General features: G+C 36.9%; 1 protein-coding gene across 2 annotated transcripts; it reads right to left on the bottom strand.

Moving 5' to 3' along the window:
• Positions 1–402: 402 nt before the first annotated feature.
• On the bottom strand, positions 403–18,721 carry OTUD6B (OTU deubiquitinase 6B). 2 transcript variants are annotated; one of them, XM_036264443.1, is made up of 7 exons: positions 18,593–18,721; positions 17,801–17,952; positions 15,477–15,557; positions 5,744–6,056; positions 4,918–4,979; positions 2,352–2,458; positions 403–1,588 (listed from the first exon to the last, which is right to left on the bottom strand). In XM_036264443.1, exons 1-7 carry the CDS (start codon positions 18,672–18,674, stop codon positions 1,504–1,506), a joined length of 882 nt encoding a protein of 293 aa, XP_036120336.1. In that variant the 5' UTR covers positions 18,675–18,721; the 3' UTR covers positions 403–1,503. The 2 variants fall into 2 exon arrangements, with proteins under 2 accessions (XP_036120336.1, XP_036120337.1); XM_036264444.1 differs by lacking the exon at positions 2,352–2,458 and having other exon boundaries at positions 18,593–18,696.
• Between the last annotated feature and the right edge of the window lie 3,244 nt (positions 18,722–21,965).

Below are 21,965 nucleotides of genomic sequence, written 5' to 3'. Positions count from 1 at the left end.
CAAGGAAAAAATAGATCCAACCAAAAAGTTCTCATTTTCATAATACTTCTTTACTTATCAAATTATCAGACTCATCTGTATATATGAGTACTATCTTCTTAGAAGCAATACTGTTATGTGTAACCTGAAATCTGAGCTAAACAATTCACACCAAAAAGTATTATATACTGATTTTTACTATACAGTCTTGGCTCCTAAAGGGTGGCTTTTCAACCCAGCCGGTGTGGTTCAGTGGTTGAGCATCGACCCATGCACCAAGAGGTCGCCAGTTCGATTCCTGGTCAGGGCACGTGCCCAGGTTGTGGGCCAAACCCCCAGTGGGGGGGCACACAGGAGGCAGCTAATCGATGTTCTCTCTCGTCGATGTTTCTCTCTCTCTCCCTCTCCCTTCCTCTTTCTCAAATCAAAAAGAAGAAAAAAAAATTTTTTTTTAAAAGAGTGGCTTTCAACTTTATCCATATATGTAATACAAAAATTCTCAGATACTTGAGTTAAGGAAAGATGACATTAAAAGGCTAGCAAAATAACAAGTAAAAAAAGGCTTTCTTTGAATCCTAGAGAATGAAGCAAAAAGAAAAAGATCTTATAAGACAAAGTGGAAAGGAGGAAGGATGTGCAGTATATTTATTTGGCCTTGGACACTTTCACACTGCTTCTCCTTCAACTTGCACAAGGCAACAAGTGAGAGGTCACGAACTGCTTCTTAGTGGGAAAAGCTGCAGGGAACGCAAAGCAGCTGAGCAGTGAAGGAGAAAACACAAGTATAAATATGTGTAGTTATGAAAATAATCAAGAAGTTGAAGAAACAGCAAGTAGTACCAAATTAATGACATTTTAAATTACACACAAATAAAAGGCTAATCTGTAATTCTTTGGAAGTTTAAATCTGATAGAGAACACCTATTTACTTTTGAGTTTGTCTCATTTCTTAAAGTGTAACAACTGATTCCCATCTGAAAAAAGTTTTTAATTCTTAATCATTAAAACAAGCTTCTTAGCTGTAGTTTGATAGGTTATAAAAAGTTTCAAACATTAATCCCTCCAAGACCAAGGTTACTGCAGTGAAGTTTATTTATAAGCATTAATTAAATTTGCTACCCCCATCCCCACATTACTGCAATGACAAAGGGACTGAGTAATTTCATTTCTTCAAGAAAAATTACATTAAAATGGTTACTGAAAACTTTTATTAAAACATTAAGATTTATTTCAACAGAATGTTCAGGATCCTATATTAATAAAAATACAAGCAAACAGGGTTGCATCTTGGTCTATGAATGATGTTGTCCACAATGGACTTACAAGTGTTTTTAAAATACCACTAAGGGGACACCGGTTAAAGTTTGTCTCTGACACTTTTTTTGTTAAAAACTTTTAGCAGCTTTGCCATAAAAGTGATTGAAAGTAGTTGTGTTTTTCAGTAACATTTAGAACATTCCACCACTTGGTATAAATACTCATTAGCACACTGTACTAAAATATAACAGTGCAACACTTTGTACACTAGCTGCAAGGTTCAGGAGCTCTGTTCACCAACCACGTAACAGAATTGTAATGTTCTCCTAGGCCATATGCATGTCTCATATATCTGAAATAAAAACAAAGAAATGAGTAGTTCTGATGAAGGTAATTCCTCGTATATAAATGTTTACTATGCATATAACACCAAGCACTCTGAATGAATCACTCCACAGAGGTATCATACAATAAACTATGTAAGTGTATTACTTTCAAGTTCAACACCATGTGAAAAGCATAAGCAGTCAGTAAGATCTCTAACCCTGTCTGCTGAGTATAAGTCAAGTAAAACACAATCACTGGAGGGGGAAAAAAGATTGAAATGTTGAGTGCTCAAATAAGCTTAAAAATTTTACCTAAATCTATTAATGATCATCTTAGTACATTTAGCTAATAAACACTAAAGCCGATAGCAAACTCCATGCTGTGTTTCAGAGGAGATTTCTCAATTACGTAAAATACTTCTACAATATAAAGAAAAAAATCTCTAAGGAATAAACAATCAGGCAACATGAATATATTTCAGCTTTTTCACTCATTGAAACTTTTGGCATTATTATGCCAAACCAGGACAATATTCAAACTAATCCTATAACTTTCTACCTTTAGAAATGACTTTATTTTTAACTCATATGCAAAAAAATAAAAATAAAAATAAATGAATCACTATAGATTTAAACAATTATCTAATTCTCATATTTTGACGATGCTTTTTAATTCTAATTCTGCTAAAGATAGTTTTTTTGATTAATCAATAACAACCTAAAATCTTTTAATAACCTTTTTTGTCTTAATTATGAAAAATATAACAGTAGACATTTCTAGGTACTTACACAAGTATTAATGGTTTTTTTGGATATTCTTCGCCAACTACAATAGGAGGAGAATCTGCCTGTATTATCTCTATTGGTGTTTGTAAAATATGAGACAGGGCTCTTAGCTATAGGAAAGAAAATGTATTAGTAAAAAAAAAAATTAAACTGTAAATCTTATTGAAATCATAAACTACTGAGGTATTCATGAATAGGGCGATCAGTCAGAGCAGGGATTCTCTCTGTTCCTCACTATACACTGAGAACCTGGCACACAGTAGGCACTTAATACATATTTGTTACATTAACAAACAAATATAATATTTATTAAATCGAATGCAGAAGTTTCAAGCCCTGGCTACATAATAGCACCTTAGAAATATCAATGTCATAGCAAATAAAGTGAGGGAATGGGCTCTCTACTTCTGAAAATAATAAAAAATTTCCATAATAAAAAGTTTTTAAAAAAATCACTGTTAAAGCACCAGGCTGGATCAATTACAGTTTTGGAGGGAAAGAGGGAACAATGCAGAAGAGGAGGTTTATTTTTCTTAAAGCTTTTCAGATGATTCTAATGTACAACTAGTGCTGATGGCCACTGCTCTGTCATTTTCAAGGTGCTAATAGAATGAGGTGTATATATGAATTGTACTATTGTTTCATGGAGTTTACATCTAATTAATACACAAGTTTAAGTAATTTTATAGCATAAAAATAAAACTGGAGCTTAAAGCTGGATGAACAATAGTTATTAATACATTTAATCTTCATACAACCTTCTGGGATAGAACTACTGTTATACTTATTTTATTTTTGTTATTCTTATTCTGAAGGCCTAGAATCTGATGCAGAGAAAGGTTAAGAGGCTGCCTGAAGTCATGCACAAGACAATGAAATGACCTGCAAACTGAGGAAGTTCACAAACAAATTAATCATTTAACAGTCTTTAATATAGGGCCCTGAACTATGTAGTTTGACCCATTATAAGATCATTCAGTCTAAAACATGGTTCTTTTAGAAAGTTTTAAACAAAATAAGAAATTCCCTCAGGAATATGAAAAAGGTTCTATGTTTTCACAGTGGCAAATTTAATCTCATACTCTATCTCATAAAATGTTCCTTTAAGGCACTTTTTTCTCATACCAAAAATAACATTTTTTAAAAGCTAGCTTGGAATGAAGGGTGCAAAGCAAGCTCTGAAAAGATTAATATCCCTTCTCAGTCTTCAGAAATCATATAAAGATTTTCTCAATCATAATTTAACTTTACCCCATTGAAAAAAAAACAGCAAATCTTACTTCAAATGGATTCAGAGATGAAGAATTTATGAGAAATATCTTTTGAAAGACTTTTTAAAGTTTTTTTCTGAATTTATAGAGTCATTTAGGTCTTTAATTCTCCTATTAACTTGGGATCCTTATAAGAAAGTTCAAGCATCTTTAACTACTCCTTATGTAATCACAAAGCTACTATGAAAACGTCCTGAGTTTTAGAGACCCACGAGAGCCTCACAAAATGAATGGACAGTTGCTCTTCCATCCCCGCCGGGGCTCAGAAGAGGTACAAATATACCACTATTCAGAAAAATATTTTGAAGAAGCATTCATATACCTTTAAACAACATACTTCTTAAAGTGAAATACTCAGAGCCACAAATTATTCAATATGACTAATCACTCCACAATGTTAATAATACTGCCAGATTCATCCACCTGGCTTTTTAGCTTACAAGCTTCTATGCATACACTCCCTGCCTTACTTAGTGTCCACAAATGATCTACCGAGTATACACAGGGTTTTTCTTATCCCCATGAAATAATTAGGAAACTCAAGAACAGGAGGTTGTAACTCCTGCAAAGTCACGAAACTGAGAAGAAAAAGGAAAAGCCAGGACCCAAACAAACCCAAAACTTTCCCTCTTATCTCCTGACTTTCTAATAACACAGGCTGCCTCATCATCACTTGGACCAATTAGGTATTTTATTTTATTTTAATAAACTCAAAGTTAACAAAGTAAGGTAAATAATTGGAGCTAAAAAAACAAGTGTCTTAAACGTATTTTCTTACACATACAGTCAGTCAATGATTATCAACTAGAAATTCAGGGCACATTTGTAACAGCTATGTGTGGTAGGACTTGTCCTGTAATTTCACATAAAAATATTGTTTTCTATTTGTTATGTAATAGATGTTACTTTTCCAATACTTACTTTCATCAATTGAGCCACTCGGGTAAATATTACTGTACCTGAGTAAAATCATAACTTTTGTAAGTCTAAAAAATCAAATGTATTGCCAGTAGCTGCATCACAAATGAAAACACTTAGGCAGATGCGACACTACCCTCAACAACCACAGATCAAATACTGGGCTATTTAAGATGAAATAGTTCTTCACTTCCTGAAGGTACGTACTTAAACACCTAAAAAGGTTAACCCTCTACAATTCAGTGTTTTGTCAGTAGAGAAAAGGCAAGTATACAAAGAAAAGGAATCTACAAAGAGAAACTGGAATCATCTGAAAACTACAGATGTGATTCAGAAATAATTTAACAATCCACAATCACTATGAATTATTATAAACTTACCTCAAGCTGACCTCCCCATGCAGCTGTGTTTATGATATCATCACAGTACTTTCCAAACTCTTCTGTAGAGAATAACAGAATATAGCTCTTAATAATTTTCATAACTCCTGTTATAAAATCCCTTTTATAGCTCCCATAATTCCTGATAAAACTGTGCAAGATACGAACTTCCTTCTTACCTGTACTCTCGAGTTTAATCCACTCACTAGATCCAAACATGCTACAATTTTCCACCACCTTTCATCCAAGAGCAAAGCATTTCTGCTTCCCTCCCTCAGTCCGAGACCCAAGGACCTTAACTACATACCAAAGCTTACTTCCCTCTCTTTATCCCAAGCAATGACTCCCCAAAATTGTCAACTTATTCACTATCTTGATATGTATTTTAAAGCCTAAACATGCATCTAAAAAAATACACCAGAGGAATAAAAATGTAGCCCCTATAAAATCAGCTCCACTGTAAGACCTTAAGAAATGTGAAAAGAGAATTAAGGTAAAAGTAAAAATGCGTTGGAACTCCTCTCTCAGAGATAGCATCAAATGGTGCCTCCACTTATTATGTTGGAAACATTTACCTTATTTGCATCACTATCTTATATAAAACAATATATTTTAACTACAAAATACATAAAATAATTAAGTACATAATAAAGCAATATGGACTACAATATATTAAAATTATAGAAAATAATTCTACCTAAAGTTTGAGATATTTCTCCCCATAAGGATTATACCAGTTTTTCTTATTGTCTCAGGAAGCACTTTATTTAACAATGACAACAACCACAACTGCAACACCTGGGCATGGTAAAGAAAAATAAGTTACCTGGAGTATACATATTTCCTGTGTTAGGGTTTGTTAAAAATGGCAGAAAGTCTTCCATGTGGCTTTGCATATAGTTGGCAGCTTGACTTCTTAAGGCAGCTACAGTCAGAGGGCATGCCTGGTCTTTCAGCTGATCTTCAATGGCTCTGTACATGCAGTGGCCGTCAGATGGGATCTGTTTGATTTCCAACTGTCTGGCTGCCAATATTTGTGCAAGTTTTTCACTTTCCACATGTCTAGCTCCATATATGTTCTCAATTTCAGCTTCAGCTATCCTTTCTTTCTGCTCCTTTTCCAATGCAGCTTTTTTGTCCTAAGAAGAAGACAATGTAGGAAAGTTAATTCATAATAATTAGGACAAATTTACATTTATTAAGGAGATAGAAATATAAGATTCTCAAAACATTTTTGCCATTTTTCTTCCTTCTCCACAAGCACTATCATATTGATGGTCTCATCATTTACAGGATCTTCAACACTCTGAGCTCCTTTAAGGGCAAACTACCTTTCTCATCTACATGTATCCGGCAGCTAGCTCTGTAATAGGACTAAAGCCCTCAAATTTTTCCTTGAAAAATTTAAAACTTTTGAAAACTACATGCTATATATTTCTAAAAATTTTACTTACTAATTTCAATGCCCTGTCTTAAGACTGGCTTGTCCATCTTCTCAGACCACAATGGTATGAAACTAGAAATCAATTGCAAGAAGAACATACAAAGACATTTTAACACATGGAAGCTAAATAGAATGTTATCAAACAATGAATGGGTCACCGAGGAAATCAAGGAAGAAATCAAAAACTTCCTGGAAACCAATGAAAATGAGGACACAACAATACAAAATCTATGGGATGCAGCAAAAGCAGTTCTGAGAGGGAAGTTCATAGCACTACAGGCCTACCTCAAAAAAGAAGAAAAATCTCTAATAGACTACCTAACCTCACAACTTAAAGAACTAGAGAGTAAACAAAAAGAAAACCCCAGAGCAAGTAGAAGAAAGGAAATAGTAAGGATCAGAGCAGAAATAAACGACATAGAGACCAAAAAAACAATCCAGAGGATCAATAAAACAAAGAGCTGGTTTTTCGAAAAGATAAACAAGATTGATGGACCCTTAGCTAGACTCACCAAGAAACAAAGAGACAGAACCCAAATACATAAAATCAGAAATGAAACAGGTGAGATAACAACTGACCCTACAGAAATACAAAAGATCGTTAACAACTACTATGAAAAATTATACGGCAACAAATTCGAAAATCTAAGCGAAATGGACAAATTTCTAGAAACACACAGTCTCCCAAAACTGGATCAGATAGAGATTGAAAACTTGAACAGACCAATAACAACAGAAGAAATTGAAGATGTAATCAAGACTCTTCCAGCAAAAAAGCCCAGGCCCGGATGGCTTCACAGGGGAGTTTTACCGAACATTCAAAGAAGAACTAATACCCATTCTCCTCAAACTATTTCAAAAAATTCAAGAAGAAGGAAGACTTCCAAACTCATTTTATGAAGCCAGCATAACTCTAATTCCAAAACCAGAAAAAGACACAACAAAGAAAGAAAACTACAGGCCAATATCCCTGATGAACATAGATGCCAAAATCCTGAACAAAATACTAGCAAATCGAATCCAGCAATACACCAGAAAAATTATCCACCATGACCAGGTGGGATTCATCCCAGGGATGCAAGGCTGGTACAATATTCGCAAATCCATAAATGTGATATACCACATAAATAAATTGAAGAATAAAAACCACATGATCATATCAATAGATGCTGAAAAAGCCTTTGACAAAATCCAGCATCCATTTCTGATAAAAACGCTCAGCAGTGTGGGAATTCAGGGATCATACCTAGACATAATAAAGGCCATATATGAAAGACCTACAGCCAACATCATACTCAATGGGCAAAAACTAAAAGCATTTCCCTTAAGAAAGGAACAAGGCAAGGATGCCCACTTTTGCCACTCCTATTTAACATAGTACTGGAAGTCTTAGCCACAGCAATCAGACAGGAAGAAAAAATAAAAGGGATCCAAATTGGAAAGGAGGAAGTGAAATTGTCATTATTTGCAGATGACATGATACTGTACATAGAAAACCCCAAAGACTCCACCAAAAGCTTACTAGACTTAATAAATGAATTTGGCAAAGTAGCAGGATACAAAATTAACGTCAAGAAATCGATGGCATTCTTATACACCAATGATGAACTCACAGAAAGAGAAACTAAGCAAACAATCCCATTTACCATTGCGGCAAAAAAATTAAGATACCTAGGAATAAACTTAACCAAAGAGATAAAGGACCTATTCGCAGAAAACTACAGGTCTTTGAAAAAAGAAATAGAGCAAGATGTAAAAAAGTGGAAGAACATACCCTGTTCATGGATTGGGAGAATTAACATCATTAAAATGTCCATATTACCCAAAGCAATCTATAGATTCAACGCAATCCCCATCAAAATACCAACGGCATATTTCAAAGAATTAGAACAATTACTTCAAAAGTTCATATGGAACCAAAAAAGGCCTCGAATATCCACAGCAATCTTGAAAAGGAAGAACAAAGTTGGAGGGATCACAATACCAGATTTCAGGTTATACTACAAAGCCACCATAATCAAAACAGCCTGGTACTGGCACAAGAACAGGTATATAGACCAGTGGAACACAATAGAGAACCCAGAAATGGACCCTAGGCAATATGCTCAATTAATATTTGACAAAGGTGGCAAGAGCATACAGTGGAGTAAGGACAGCCTCTTTAATAAATGGTGCTGGGAAAATTGGACAGCTACTTGCCGAAAAATGAAACTAGACCATCAACTTACACCCTACACCAAAATAAACTCAAAATGGATAAAAGACTTAAATGTAATTCATGAATCAATAAAAATCCTAGAGGAGACTGTGGGCAACAAAATCTCAGACATCATACGCAGCAGAATTTTTACTGACACATCACCTAAGGCAATAGAAACAAAGGAGAAAATGAACACATGGGACTACATCAAACTCAAAAGCTTCTGCACAGCGAAAGATACAATCATCAAAACGGAAAGGCTGCCCACTGTATGGGAGAACATAATTGCCAATGATATATCAGATAAGGGGTTAATTTCCAATACATATAGAGTGCTCATACAACTCCACAAAAGGAAGACAAAGAATCCAATTAAAAAATGGGCAGAGGAACTAAATAGACACCTCTCCAAACAGGACATACAAATGGCTAAGAGACATATGAAGAAATGTTCATCATCACTAATCATCAGAGAGATGCAAATCAAAACAACAATGAGGTATTACCTCACACCTGTCAGAATGGCCGCCATCAACAAATCATCAAACAACAAGTGTTGGCGAGGGTGTGGAGAAAAGGGGACTCTAGTACACTGTTGGTGGGAATGCAGACTGGTGCAGCCACTATGGAAAACAACATGGTGTCACCTCAAAAAATTAAAAATTGATCTCCCATTTGACCCAGTGATCCCACTTCTAGGAATATACCCTACGAAGCATAAAACACCAATCAGAAAGAATGTATGTACCCCCATCTTTGTAGCAGCACTATTTACAATCGCTAAGATCTGGAAACAGCCCAAGTGCCCATCAGTAGACGAATGGATCAAAAAGCTGTGGTACATATACACAATGGAGTACTACGCAGCGGTAAGAAAGAAAGATCTCTTATCCTTTGAGACTATATGGAGGGACCTGGAAAGTATCATCCTAAGTGAAACAAGCCAAACAGAGAAAGACAAATTTCATATGATCTCACTGATTTGTGGAATATAATGAACATAACAGTTTGAGGACAATCCCCTAAGGAGTGGGGAGGTGGGAGAGAGATGAACCACAGAACTTATATGCATGTATACATGAACAGTAGACATGGACAACAATCTGGGGAAGGGGCAGGGAGGGAAGGGGGAGGGGGGAATCAGTGGGGGAAAAAAGGAGAATCATTTGTAACAAAAATTAATCAATAAAAAAAAAAAAGACTGGCTTGTCCTAGGCCTTGAAGCACACCTTATCATATTTAAGTCCAGGCTAATGCCGAGCTTTGTAACTTAGCACTCCACCAGTGAGACATTAACATGCTAAAGGTTAGAAAGGTACAGGTATTCTATTTACATGTATCTAGCTTTAAAAAAATGTGTGTGTGTGTGTGTGTGTGTTATGTGCATGTGTAAACAAGAGACAAACATTTTATTCACATAACAAATAAAAATATTCTTCAACTAAAAAACTGAAATACGACAGATGAAGTTCCCCTTAAGGACCACGGCCAATCCCAGTGCCTGCTCTAGAGGCATGTTGTATATCCTTCTAGATTTTTTTTTCCTATTCATTTTATTTATTTATTTATTTATTTTTATCAATTGATTTTAGAGAGAGGAGGGAAGGGGGAGAGGGGAAGAAGGGGAGGGAAAGGGAAAGGGAGGGAGGGAGAGAGAGATCGATTTATTGTTCCACTTATTTATGCATTCATTGGTTGTTTCTTGTATGTGCCCTAACCAGGGATTAAACCTGCAACCTTGGCCTATCGGGAGGCCAGGGCCTCCTCTGAGTTTTAATGAATACAGATGTACTCGTAGAAAATGTGTTAAAAAAAACTTTTTAACAATTTTATACATCACATTCTGTAATTTGCTTTCCTTATTCAAATGCCATAAGAAATCTTCCCATAAAGCATATGCAAAGATGGGGTGGGAGGAGGAATGAGAGATCTGTGATATGAAGGATGGACAGGCAGTAGAGTGAGAAGGTTGGGGGAAAAGAGAAAAAAATTCTTGACACTCAGAATAGCAAGGATGAAAAGCCAAAAGCAATTATGTCTCATAGATGAACACAGTCCATATAGCTAGCATACCAGAGAAGAGTGTCAAGAGATGAGGTTGGGGGAAAAAAGATAGGTACATACAAATGGTCCCTGACTTACGATGGTTTTGATTTAAAATTTGTTGACCTTACAACAGTGTGAAAGCATACACATTCAGTGGAAACCTTACTCAAATTCTGAATTTGATCTTTTCTCCAGTTAGCAATATGTAGTATGAGACTCTCATGATAATGGACAGCGACAGCGAGCCATAGCCCCAGTCAGGAAGTGACCATGAGGTAAACAACCATATTCTGTATAGTCACTGTGTTAGATGATTTTGCCCAACTATAGGCAAATGTAAGTGTTCTGAGAATGTTTAAGGTACATTAGGCCAAGCTAACATTTGGTAGGTTAAGCATGTTAAATTTCAATATTTGCAATTTATGAAGGGTTTATCAGGACTTCACCCCATCATAAGTCGAGGAGGATCTGCAGTTTATACATTAAATCTATGCACACAGTTAAAAAAAAAAAAACAAAACACCAGAGGGACAAACACAAAATATTTATAATACATCTCTCTGGATGGTACAATTACAAAATAAATTTGATTTGTGTGTGTGTGTGTGTGTGTGTGTGTGTGTATGTTGCATTATTCTGCATCTTTCTAATTCTCTACTGTATGTTTTACTTGTATACACGGGGGGGGGGGGAGTTTTTCAATTTAAGAGAATAAAAATAAACTAAATTCTACAAATCTTGATATTGGTAGCAAATTACAGGGTAAACCTAGGGAAAGGCAAAGAATTTCATGTTCCTATCTCTAACTCCTCCTCGGGGCACAAGAAGTGAATGGAAAGGCAAATATCAGTTTAACTTAATGCTACATGCTGTACTTACTACATGCCTGTTAAATGCCATGCTAGACAAATCTGAAGTGAGTTATAAGTTACCTAATTCAAAAATTATCTCCCTAATAAAACATAAACCTATTTAAGGTTCCAACCATTCCAAAAATAACATGAACAAATTTATCTCACTACAACTATGGATTACAGTAGCATAAAATCTTAAAACACAAGATAATATATGACTTTATAAAACACTAAAAAACATTTTCAAAGAGAAAGGTGAGAATAAGGACCTTAGATCTATTCCCAAACCCCTCATTTTCCTCTTGGGAGGAAACTGCATGCAGAAAGATTTCTAAAGACAATACAATTGGGTACAGCAGAGAAGGAGCCAAGGACAACACAGAGAGCTCCTTCCATCTAGGCAACTGAATCAGAATAAAAAATTATAGCAGATGGGATCTGGACTTAATGATGTTATGTACTAGTTACTGCAAAACTGTTGTGAGCCTCTGAAATACTAATCCAATCATTTGGGTTGTTTTCCCCCTAATGCTCTGCTCCAATATTACAAAGCAATTGTTTCCTTTCCAGAGTACTAGCTGAGATATCCATTGGATTCTTTTCCCAGCAGCATATTGTAGACCAAAAAGGGGTTTTATGGAAAGTAACCTCACAAGATGATCAAATCATAAATTTCTAACTGTGTAGGTCATGGTGGATAGTCATGCCCGAGGCATAAAACTGCTTTAGTAAAAGACGTATTTTTGCCTTAAGCACACATTGGCCATGGTTTCTATGTATCTAGGTTAAGACACCCTTAAAATGCCTCCTTTCAGACCCCTCCTTCTAAAGTAGTGACCACACTCAAGAGAGCACATAATCTTAACCATCCCAAAATGAATCCCTGCCTTGATTTCTCTCCACTTCATGTAACCTTTAAGTTCCCATCCTTAATCCCTAATATATAATAAAATCTGCAAACTGAGATATTGCTCCCAGGCACATGTCTTCAGTTTAGCTCATATAAACTTTTTTTTAAAATATGTTTTTATTAATTTCTTATAGAGAGAGGAATGGAGAGAGATAGAAACATTGATGTGAGAGAACATCAATCAGCTGCCTCCTGCACCCGCCCCCCCCCCCACTACCGGAAATCAAGCCCACAACCTGGGCACGTGCCCTGACCAGGAATCGAACCTGGACTTCTTATTCCATGGGACTACATGCAATTCACTGAACCATACCAGCCGGCCACAAACTCTTTTAAAAAATTCTCTACAGATCTCATTCCAGCTCTCAAATTTCTTAGTTTTGGAACCTAGTTCTTTTGAGTTCTACATTGGACTTTTTCCATCATACCAAATTAAAGCACTGAAGTTCTTTGAATTAAATACTCCTACGTTTCTCTAGTTTAAAAATAAGAGATTTGCTATACAACATTTCAATAATAAATATTCATAGTTTTGTCATAATTTTCTGCCAGAGAGCTGTATCTCTCCCAAAGATAATACCATTAGTTAATTAGTTTTTCAATCATTGTTGCCTTCAGCTAAAAAAAAAAGGAGGTTCAAAATTCCAGAATCCCATTAATATAAGAAAGCAAAAAAACTTTGGGCATTACTTCTAGGGTACTTTCTCTGTCAAGTGTTAACAGAGCTGAATATAAAAGATATGAACATTTTTGAGAGGGTACAGCTAAAAAAAGATATGCATTTCTGCAGTACTTTAGGAGAAAAATTATAAAATGTTTGAGAAAGGTAAAGAAGTTTAATTTGCCGTTTGTTCTGTTGCCTGGGGGTCTAGGAAGGATGACCAAGTTATGATAAAGACAGGAAGGAATTGTATCCTTATGTTTTCCAGAACAAAACAGGCTACCCTAAGATGTATCTATTACTAAGTAGAGACAATTTTAACATTATTGCCAAGCAAAAATTCTTCCCTTCAAACAGTGTGGCTCAGTGGCTGAGCATCGACCCATGCACTAGGAGGTCGCCGGTTCGATTCCCAGTCAGGACACATGCCCAGGTTGTGGGCCTGATCCCCAGTGGGGGCCATGCAGGAGGCGGCCAATCAATGTCCTCTCTCATCGATATTTCTATCTCTCTCTTCTTCCCACTTCCTCTCTCTCTAAAATCAACAGAGAAAAAAAAATTTTTTTTAATTCTGCCCTTCATTTTTGATCTATAGATCATGATTATAAGGCTATCACACATACACACACACAAACACAAAACATAAGCTGAACTAGGTAACTTTCAAGATACCATGAAATCTAAATTTCACAATTTTTTGAAATTCACAATCATAAAGTTTACTCAAGAATAAAACTGTACCTAAGTGTGAAAAATGTTTAACAATTTGAACTTTATCAACTTTCAAACCAAAAAAAAAAAAAAGACAGTGATCTTGGGTTGAATTTTTTAGAAGTATATTATGCAATAGTTAACACAGTGAACAATACTATCATTTGTTCATTCAGTAGTTCTCCAGGCCTTGTATTAGAACTCTGGAAACAGTAAATTACTTAATATTCACAGTAACTCTATGAAGAAGGTATTCTTTCCCCCCATTTATACATGTGAAACTAAGGCTTAAGAATCTTAAGAATCAAAGTCGCACTGTACGTGGGATTAAAACCCCATCTGTCTGACACCAAAGTCCATGCTATATTAAATAAGATGCAAAGCTAGCTTAAAAATAAACATTTAAATCCCAGAAAACATTAGGTGTTAGTAAAACAACATTTGGGACTAAAAAGGTTGGATTTAAACTTCCTTTTTGAAGTGAAAAGGCCTCACCTTATCTAATTTCGTTACCATAATTTTGATACCATTAACTCATTAATTCCAATAAATCAGTTTCCATATAGTTCTTTGATAATACAAAATTTCATTCCCACGCTTCTGTCTATGCTATTTCTCCTACTTTGTATATCCTATCTAAATAATTAAATGTCCCTTAATTTCAACTCATTATTTAAAACTACACAGTGAACTTTCCCTTCTGCAAACAAAAAAGGCAAGCCTGACACAATTAACAGAAAATAACCACATGGGATGTCCTGATCATAAAAAAAAAATCCTAAATAAGCAAGTTGTGGTAGGAAGTTACATCCTAAAGCCTATCTGATAGATTAATCTCTGCACTGAAAAAGCACTGTCCACTGCTCTTGTGCATCTAGAATAACACATTTAAAATATCAGAATGATTTCTTCTCCAGGTCTTCAAAGATAAACACCCTGGTATGGGACCAGATGACCCCAACATTCCTCATTCTTATCTTTTACCCACATACCTCTGTAAACTATGCCTGTTAAATGTTAACTGTCCACCAATGTAAAAGAAACATGGATCTCTCCATTTTACCTTTTATTCAATCCTAGAGATATTCTGCTTCACTCTCTCCTGCTTCCAGTGGATTTCACATAACCTTTCTTATGTCTTGTCCTTTGACACAAATGTACAAAGTAAACCAAAACTGCTACTCCCTAGACCATTATTTCAATCCTTTCAGATTCTGCTTCTGGGACTAACCCCAAAACCTTGGCTCAAAATAAACTACCTTTAGGTTTGGAATTTCTTTTAACACTTATCTGAATTTCCACCAATTTTATACACTTATGTATCTTGCTTAACTTGTCGGTTCAAATCCTGGTTTTAGCACTAACCACTATAGTTTATAAGCAAAGTTGTGCACCACAACCACCTAGGCCCACAGTGTGAAGATTTTGCATCAAGTCTGTATATATTTGTAATAGATATTTATAAAAATATATATTCGCATACTTATAAAAAATATTCCTTGTACACCCCCTCTTCCTAGCTCCAACTAACTAAAAACTGATTAGGTTGTTTTGCATTGCCGTAGGCCTATTTCTTCTCTATCAAATGAAAAGAAGAAATCTTACTTCACAGGATTATTATCAGGACAAGAAACTCCCTCACTTTTTTTTTTTCTACTGTCTTCCTATATAACAACTAAGATAGTACTGAAGCACATAGCACTAACTTAAATACTTGGTAACAACTTTCATACCCGTCTCTTTTGTGCCCTTGATATCCGAGGCGGCTGGGTCTCAAGAACCAAGTTTGAAATGTTAACAGCGTCAAAATCTCTCTGAAGAAAACAGACAGAAAGCATTAACTAGTTAATAAAAAAATATTTTTAAGTTAGTATTCAAAGTATCAGATTAATACATTATTAAAAATCACATATATGTGTAATTCCACAATTAAAATTTGAGTAACAGCACTAGATAAACATTAGACAGCATAGTTTTGTCTCCTTTCTCTATTTATAAGGGATAATTTATCAGATTCTCAAGAAGTTTCCTTAAAGTTCTTCAAAGGTAATGCTCATCCCTGCATGTTATTCTTCCTTCTTAGCATGTCCACTCCATTAATCTAAATACTTCTTTTAAGGGCCAACTCATTCAGCATTCCACCCTTCCCCTCTCTAAATGTTGACAGTATTCATAGGATATACAAGGTGCTGTGCTGGATCAGTTCATTACTACCTTCATAACCTCAACAGCAGCAGCAGAGGTCTTTCTCCAGCATAATGAATGAGAACCGGAAGGGCACTGCTTCTTGACCCTAGTTAATAAGTTGAGCTTTTACTATCCTTTCCCATCTGATAACTATAGGTAGAATTAAACTTTTAAATATCATTAAGACATTACAATGACTCTTAAGCATTAAATGGGAATCATGTATTTGCTGAGGAAAAGATTCTAGATTTACAACCATCAGGATTAGTAGCTAGTATTTTATTACTGCAAGTAAGTTAAGCTAGTTTTTATATGACACACAAAAGAAGCGTATCAATGCCTCTAATAACTCTCCAAGGCTATGGTCCAAATGATCAAATATCAAAATCAGATTAAGATTTTAGAGTGGTTATCACCTTTAGTGAAATTAGTACTCTTATATTTTTCATTGGAATCTGTTAAGATTTATAAATTGCCATACTGACAATAGGTAAGATACGAGAAACAACTGGGAAAAAAAAAGAGAAACGATAACATAAGAAATCAGGCAGCTTTCAGAAAGAAAACAGGTGTATAAGTTAATGAAAAAAAAAACAGTTCAAAGTAGAATGGCAGTTTGTATTCGAAGAGTTGGATAATATGTAATTTAAGAATTAAAACATTTTTGTCCTGGGAAACCCAGGAAAGATATCTCAAAATTGAAAGGCCTGAGACAGCAAACAAAACTATCTTACCAAAAAGATCGGGAGACAATTAGGAATACCATTTGTGACAACACAATTAAACACCTGGACTACCAAGCCTTGTGACTTGGAAATAAAATATCTTAAAGGCCCAGAAGGCCAGGATCTTGATGATTGGCTAATAAAGTTAAAGAAAATGAGACTATGTTTAATATAATAACCTTTATAAATCAATATAGACAAGCTGTTTTCCCTATCAACAGCAGACCAAACATGAAATTTAATTATGGTAGAAGAATTTTTGCATAGACATAAGAACTTTCTAACTACTAAAATGGAGCGAGGTTATGCAGTCTGATCCTTGATATCCAAAACCAAGCAATAAACTACCACACTATAAAAAATTATAACAGAATTCAACATTCACATGCTGGAGTAAGACAGCTCTGGCTTTGGCACTTAATAGATGCTATGAATTCAGGACAATGTTCTTCATCTTTTGGAGTCTGTTTCACACTTTAAAATGGGATTACCTACACTTACTTCATAGGCAATACCTCATAATGTGTTACTATGAGAACTATGAGAAACTGCATGTAATACGTTAAACATAGTACATGGCACACAACTTGTATTAGCCACAACAATAAAATGAAGATAAGTTAAAATGATGACAGTATGCTTCAGTTTACCCAAGAAACCTCAGTAAATTTTCATTCATTACAACTTGTTCATAAAGCACTTTTATACTTTAAAAATGATTTCACAGTGTCCTATTTGACTCATACAAATAGCAGAGGTATTTTACTCAAATAGCAGAGGTATTTTTATCATCGTATGTGGAGAAATTTATGCTCAGGAAGTTTCAGCAAGTTTATCCAGGTTACCATCATATTTAATGGCAATCTGGGGGCAAAACGTCTGTACTTCCAACTCTCACTTGGTGAAGCTTCCTCTAGTCCACTTTATCAATCTGTTCATCTTCTGGGTACATAGTTAAAAATGTACATTATTTGCTGATCTCCCTTACAAAAACACACTACCATGTAAACCTGGTCACAAGATAACGAAAGTAATGCATGAGCATGATTGACTTCATTTCCCTCCAAATGTATTACTTCACACAGTAAACAGTTTAACAGAAGTGGACAACTGCTTTCAAATGCTGTGGGCAAAGAGAAACATACTTGACTCTCCTTAGAAGCAAGCTTCAATTGCTCCAGTTCCTCTCTATGTTTCTGCTCCATCTCTGCTTCCAACTTAGCAACATCTTCAGTGAGTTGCTTCCTCCTCTTTTTGTCATTCTTGGGAACAGCATTCTTCATACCTTGAATTTTGGCTGAAAATCCACCAAAAACTTTTAAGTCAAAAACCCAGACAGGGTTTAAGAGGAAAGGAATAATAGGAACAATAAGGAGAGGGTACAGAAAAAGTTCATTATGTAAACAAGAATAATTTCATAACAATCAGACAATTACAGAAAAGAACCCACTTGAAACTGAGTCGCCTCTGCCCCCAAAGTCTCATTAACATAACCGTGAGTTTGTTGTGGTGGAGACGAAAGAAAAAAAATAAATAACTGAAGTTTCTAAATCTTTCCAGTACCCCTCTGAGTCCTCAAAATTGAAGTAAGGTATTTCAAAAAGCCTCCATTATGGCCAAGTGCAGGTGCCCGGGCAGGACTGGGAAAGGGGGACCGGGGAGGGAGGCGGAACAGTCGGGCTCTTCCACGGCGGCTCGGAGCGCTCTCAGACCCCAGCATTCGGGGGCGGCAGGGGCCGGGGCCGGGGCCGGGACCGCGTCGGACCCGAAAAGGGGAAGCCACTGACGATTTGGGGGACTAAAGGACCTCGGGGCAGGGGAGGCCAAAGGGAAGAGGCCACTGGCTACTTGGGAGAAGTCTAGGACAATGCAGATTCGAAGCCCAACACTCCCCAGAACGGGCCGTCTGGCGATTCCGGTCCCCACTCCGCCCTTACCTTGCAGCTCCTTCTTCTCTTTGCGATGCTTTCTCACCAGCTGCTCCTCTTCGTCAAACCCTTCTGCCAAGACTACCTCCATGACCACCAGGTCACCCAGCACTCGGAACAATCCTGCACCAGCAGCAGGCTGGCACCTCCCACCCCTCAACCCTCACCCTGGGCGCCATTGGCCAGGTTGGGACGCAGCCCCGCCTTCAAGGCGGTCCCGGATTTAGACCTAGTCTCTGGAAGGACGAGAAAGGCGAATGGATGTCTGCGAGCATGCGCACTGCCGTGACCCCGCCCCCGACAGAAGCCGGAAGGCGTGCAGGGGCGGGGCCTGGCTGGCTGGCGCGTGCAGCCTGGTGATGAACTAGCTGGCTGGCTGGAGCCCCCTGGCAATGAAGCTGCGGTCTGGGCTATGGGTCCTGATGAGAGGCGCGCGAAGATGACATCGGGAGAACCATTTTGGAAGTTCCTGTTGTGTTCCATTTCTTTTTCAATCCTTACTTTTGGTCCCATTGCTGAGAAGAGCTCTCCAAAAGATAAGAAATAAAAAATCAAACATCAATAAAACCGTTAATAACTATCAATAGGAATCCTTGGGTTGAATCAAACAATAGTTAATAAGTTGTTTATTGTATTAAAGGTGTTTAAAATAATATGAACAAGGCACTTTAAAATGGAGTTTGAACTGCCATCCCAGAGGAGCTGCCTTGCAGATCTTCCTCCTCAAACCTTCCGAATGTTAACCTTTGGACTGAGCCTAAAGTGGCATTGTATCCAAACAGTTGGGCAGAGATGACAGTAAAACCAGGCTAAAGATTAGACACAATATTTAGAATTAGCATCACTATGTTAGCTAATCTGTACCTGTAGAAACTCTTTCCTTCTATTCATGTAATTGTTTCCCTTCCTTTTCTCTTAAATACCCCTGCCTTTATTGCCTGTGGATCCTGACAGTAACGATATCTACTAAAAAGGGTGCCTGATGGCTAAATGGATACAAATATTAAAAATAGAACTTCGCCCTGGCCGGTGTTGCTCAGTGTTTGGAGTAACCTCTGTGCACCAAAGAGTCACAGGTTTGAATTCCCAGTCACAGCACATACCTGGGATGTGGGTTCAACCCCAGTCAAGGTATGTATGTGAGGCAGTCAATCAGTGTTTCTCTCTCTCTCTCCCTCCTTCTCTGTAGAATCAGTGAAAAAGTATATCCTCGGGTGAGGATTAAGAAAACAAACATTTTAAAAATAGCTTAACAATCATTTCTACACAGGGGCTTCTCTCCACTTTTCTTTCCCGGAACTTCAGGGGAGAACCTACACTATATTGCCTGCCTCCTGCACAGAACTGCTTTCCTGCACTGTGTTCCTGCCATCTGAGCCAGCCTTATAAAGGAGTTCCTGGAATCCTATTTCAACCAATAGGACAGAGACTTTCCCCATCCAATCAGAGCTGCGCAGGTATATTCTCATTAACATCTTTACTCACCAAGTAGAGCATCTCCATTCTGACCAGTCAGGACAGTGCTTAATTGAACAAACTGTGACGCTTTTGAGCCCTCATTTGCATAAGAATGGTCCTATCAGGGTCCAGAGGAACTACTGTCTATGTCAGTCAGCTGTCCTCCAGTTCTAGGAGTGTACTTTCTCTTTTCACTGAAGATTGCATTTCGCAGCTGGAGCTGAAGCACTGAAGGCATCTTACCAGTGCAGAGTGAAGCAGACCAGGACAGGGCACAGCAGAGCAGAGTAAACTGGAGCAGGTGGAGAAGACCAAAACAAAGCAGAATTGTGGTAGCTGGAGAGGGGCCTCACTGCAGGGCTTTCTTGCCACACGGCCTCCTTGCCTCAGGGCCTCTCCACAACCCTGCTGCTTCATAATTGAGCTTTTTGCACTGAATAGTGTTCTTCTTCACCACACCCCAAATTAGGAATTCCTGTTGGCACTGAATTGGTGCCAGGGACCATAGGTTAACATGTTGAAGTAGTGGACCATTGGGGATGGGGAAGTACTGTAACCATGAGATGGAAGTTGAGGCTGAATTTCCCTGAAAAGAGAAGTACACGTAAATAGATGGCAGTTGGGTCTTATGAACTTCATAGAGAAAAAATACTTTGGATTATTTCTATCCTATGAAATATCATGATCTCAGTTTTGCCTTCTTTCTCATTTTTCTGTATTTTACATCTAGCATAACATTTACATAAGCCAATGAAAAATATCAACAGCTATCTTATACATATTTGGTAATCATAAAAGAGTTGGACTATGTAGAAAAACCCAGAGAACATGTATAACTATTATTGTGACTAATATGTTATAGAAGAAATGTTTGAACCTAAAGAGAATTTTTATGAGTTTATTTGAGCCAAATTGATGACAATTACTGGGAAGCAAAATCTCAATGGATTGAGAAAATGTTCCTGAGAATGCCAGTTTTGCAGCTTATTTTATATACTAGAAAAAAAGGAAGAGACATAAAGAAAGTTACATGAAACCTACAGGTGGTAGATTAAGGGGGAAAGAGAAAGCAAAACAGGGAAATGTCTGGGATTAAATAAAAAGCAAAATGATAGATACTGGATAATAAACATTTGTAGTACATTGAGATGGTATGCAGACAACAATAACAATGAGTGCTTCTGTGGTCTCATATTTTGGTGCTGGCAATTGTGCTTTGAGGGGTCTGGAAAAGGAGATTACACTGATATTTCAAAGGTATGTTATCTTAGATGCAAAAACACAATAGGCAGGCTCACTTAGGGTAAATATTGACCTTTGTCAAAGAAGCTACAGGCCTTGGACGTGACTATCTACCATGACCTGCTTTTAGTTATTAATATTTATGTTAAACCCATCCTGCGTGGTTGCTTTCTGTCTCCGTGTTTGTAAGGTCTGCCATTCAGGCCTGCTCTGAGCTGGTCAGTCTTAGTATGTGGCCCCTTTGTTGTCCACAAATATCACTAGCAGACAAGTAAAGACGATCAAACAATGGATTCTAAGTTCAATATCAACCCGTAAGTATACAGGCCTTGTCAATATCTTGGAATAGCTATCTCACTCTGATGTCAGTGGCTTCTCATCTTAGAGGAAACTTTGATGTCTATTATAGGCAGATGTGAGTTTCAGGGATAGGGGTATATGTTCCTTTGTGGTTAGATGCCAGACAAGGTCACTTCCTATGAAGTTGGAGAATGTCTTATCGATGTTCTTTCCCCGAGGAAAACTAAATCTATTTTGCATAAAGGAATGTAAAAACTGAAAAGGAAAAAAAAAAAAGGAACTGCCAGGAAGTTGGGAAATACCAGTGGCTGTCTTGGGATTCCCATAGCCCTGGCCAGTTCATTTAATTTACAACTATAGTTTACCCATATACTACCATCAC

Source organism: Molossus molossus, unplaced genomic scaffold, assembly GCF_014108415.1.
Source record: "Molossus molossus isolate mMolMol1 unplaced genomic scaffold, mMolMol1.p scaffold_m16_p_16, whole genome shotgun sequence".
Classification (NCBI taxonomy): Eukaryota; Metazoa; Chordata; class Mammalia; order Chiroptera; family Molossidae; genus Molossus; species Molossus molossus.
Note: the sequence above shows the minus strand (reverse complement) of the source record. Positions and strands in the feature narration are given on the sequence as shown.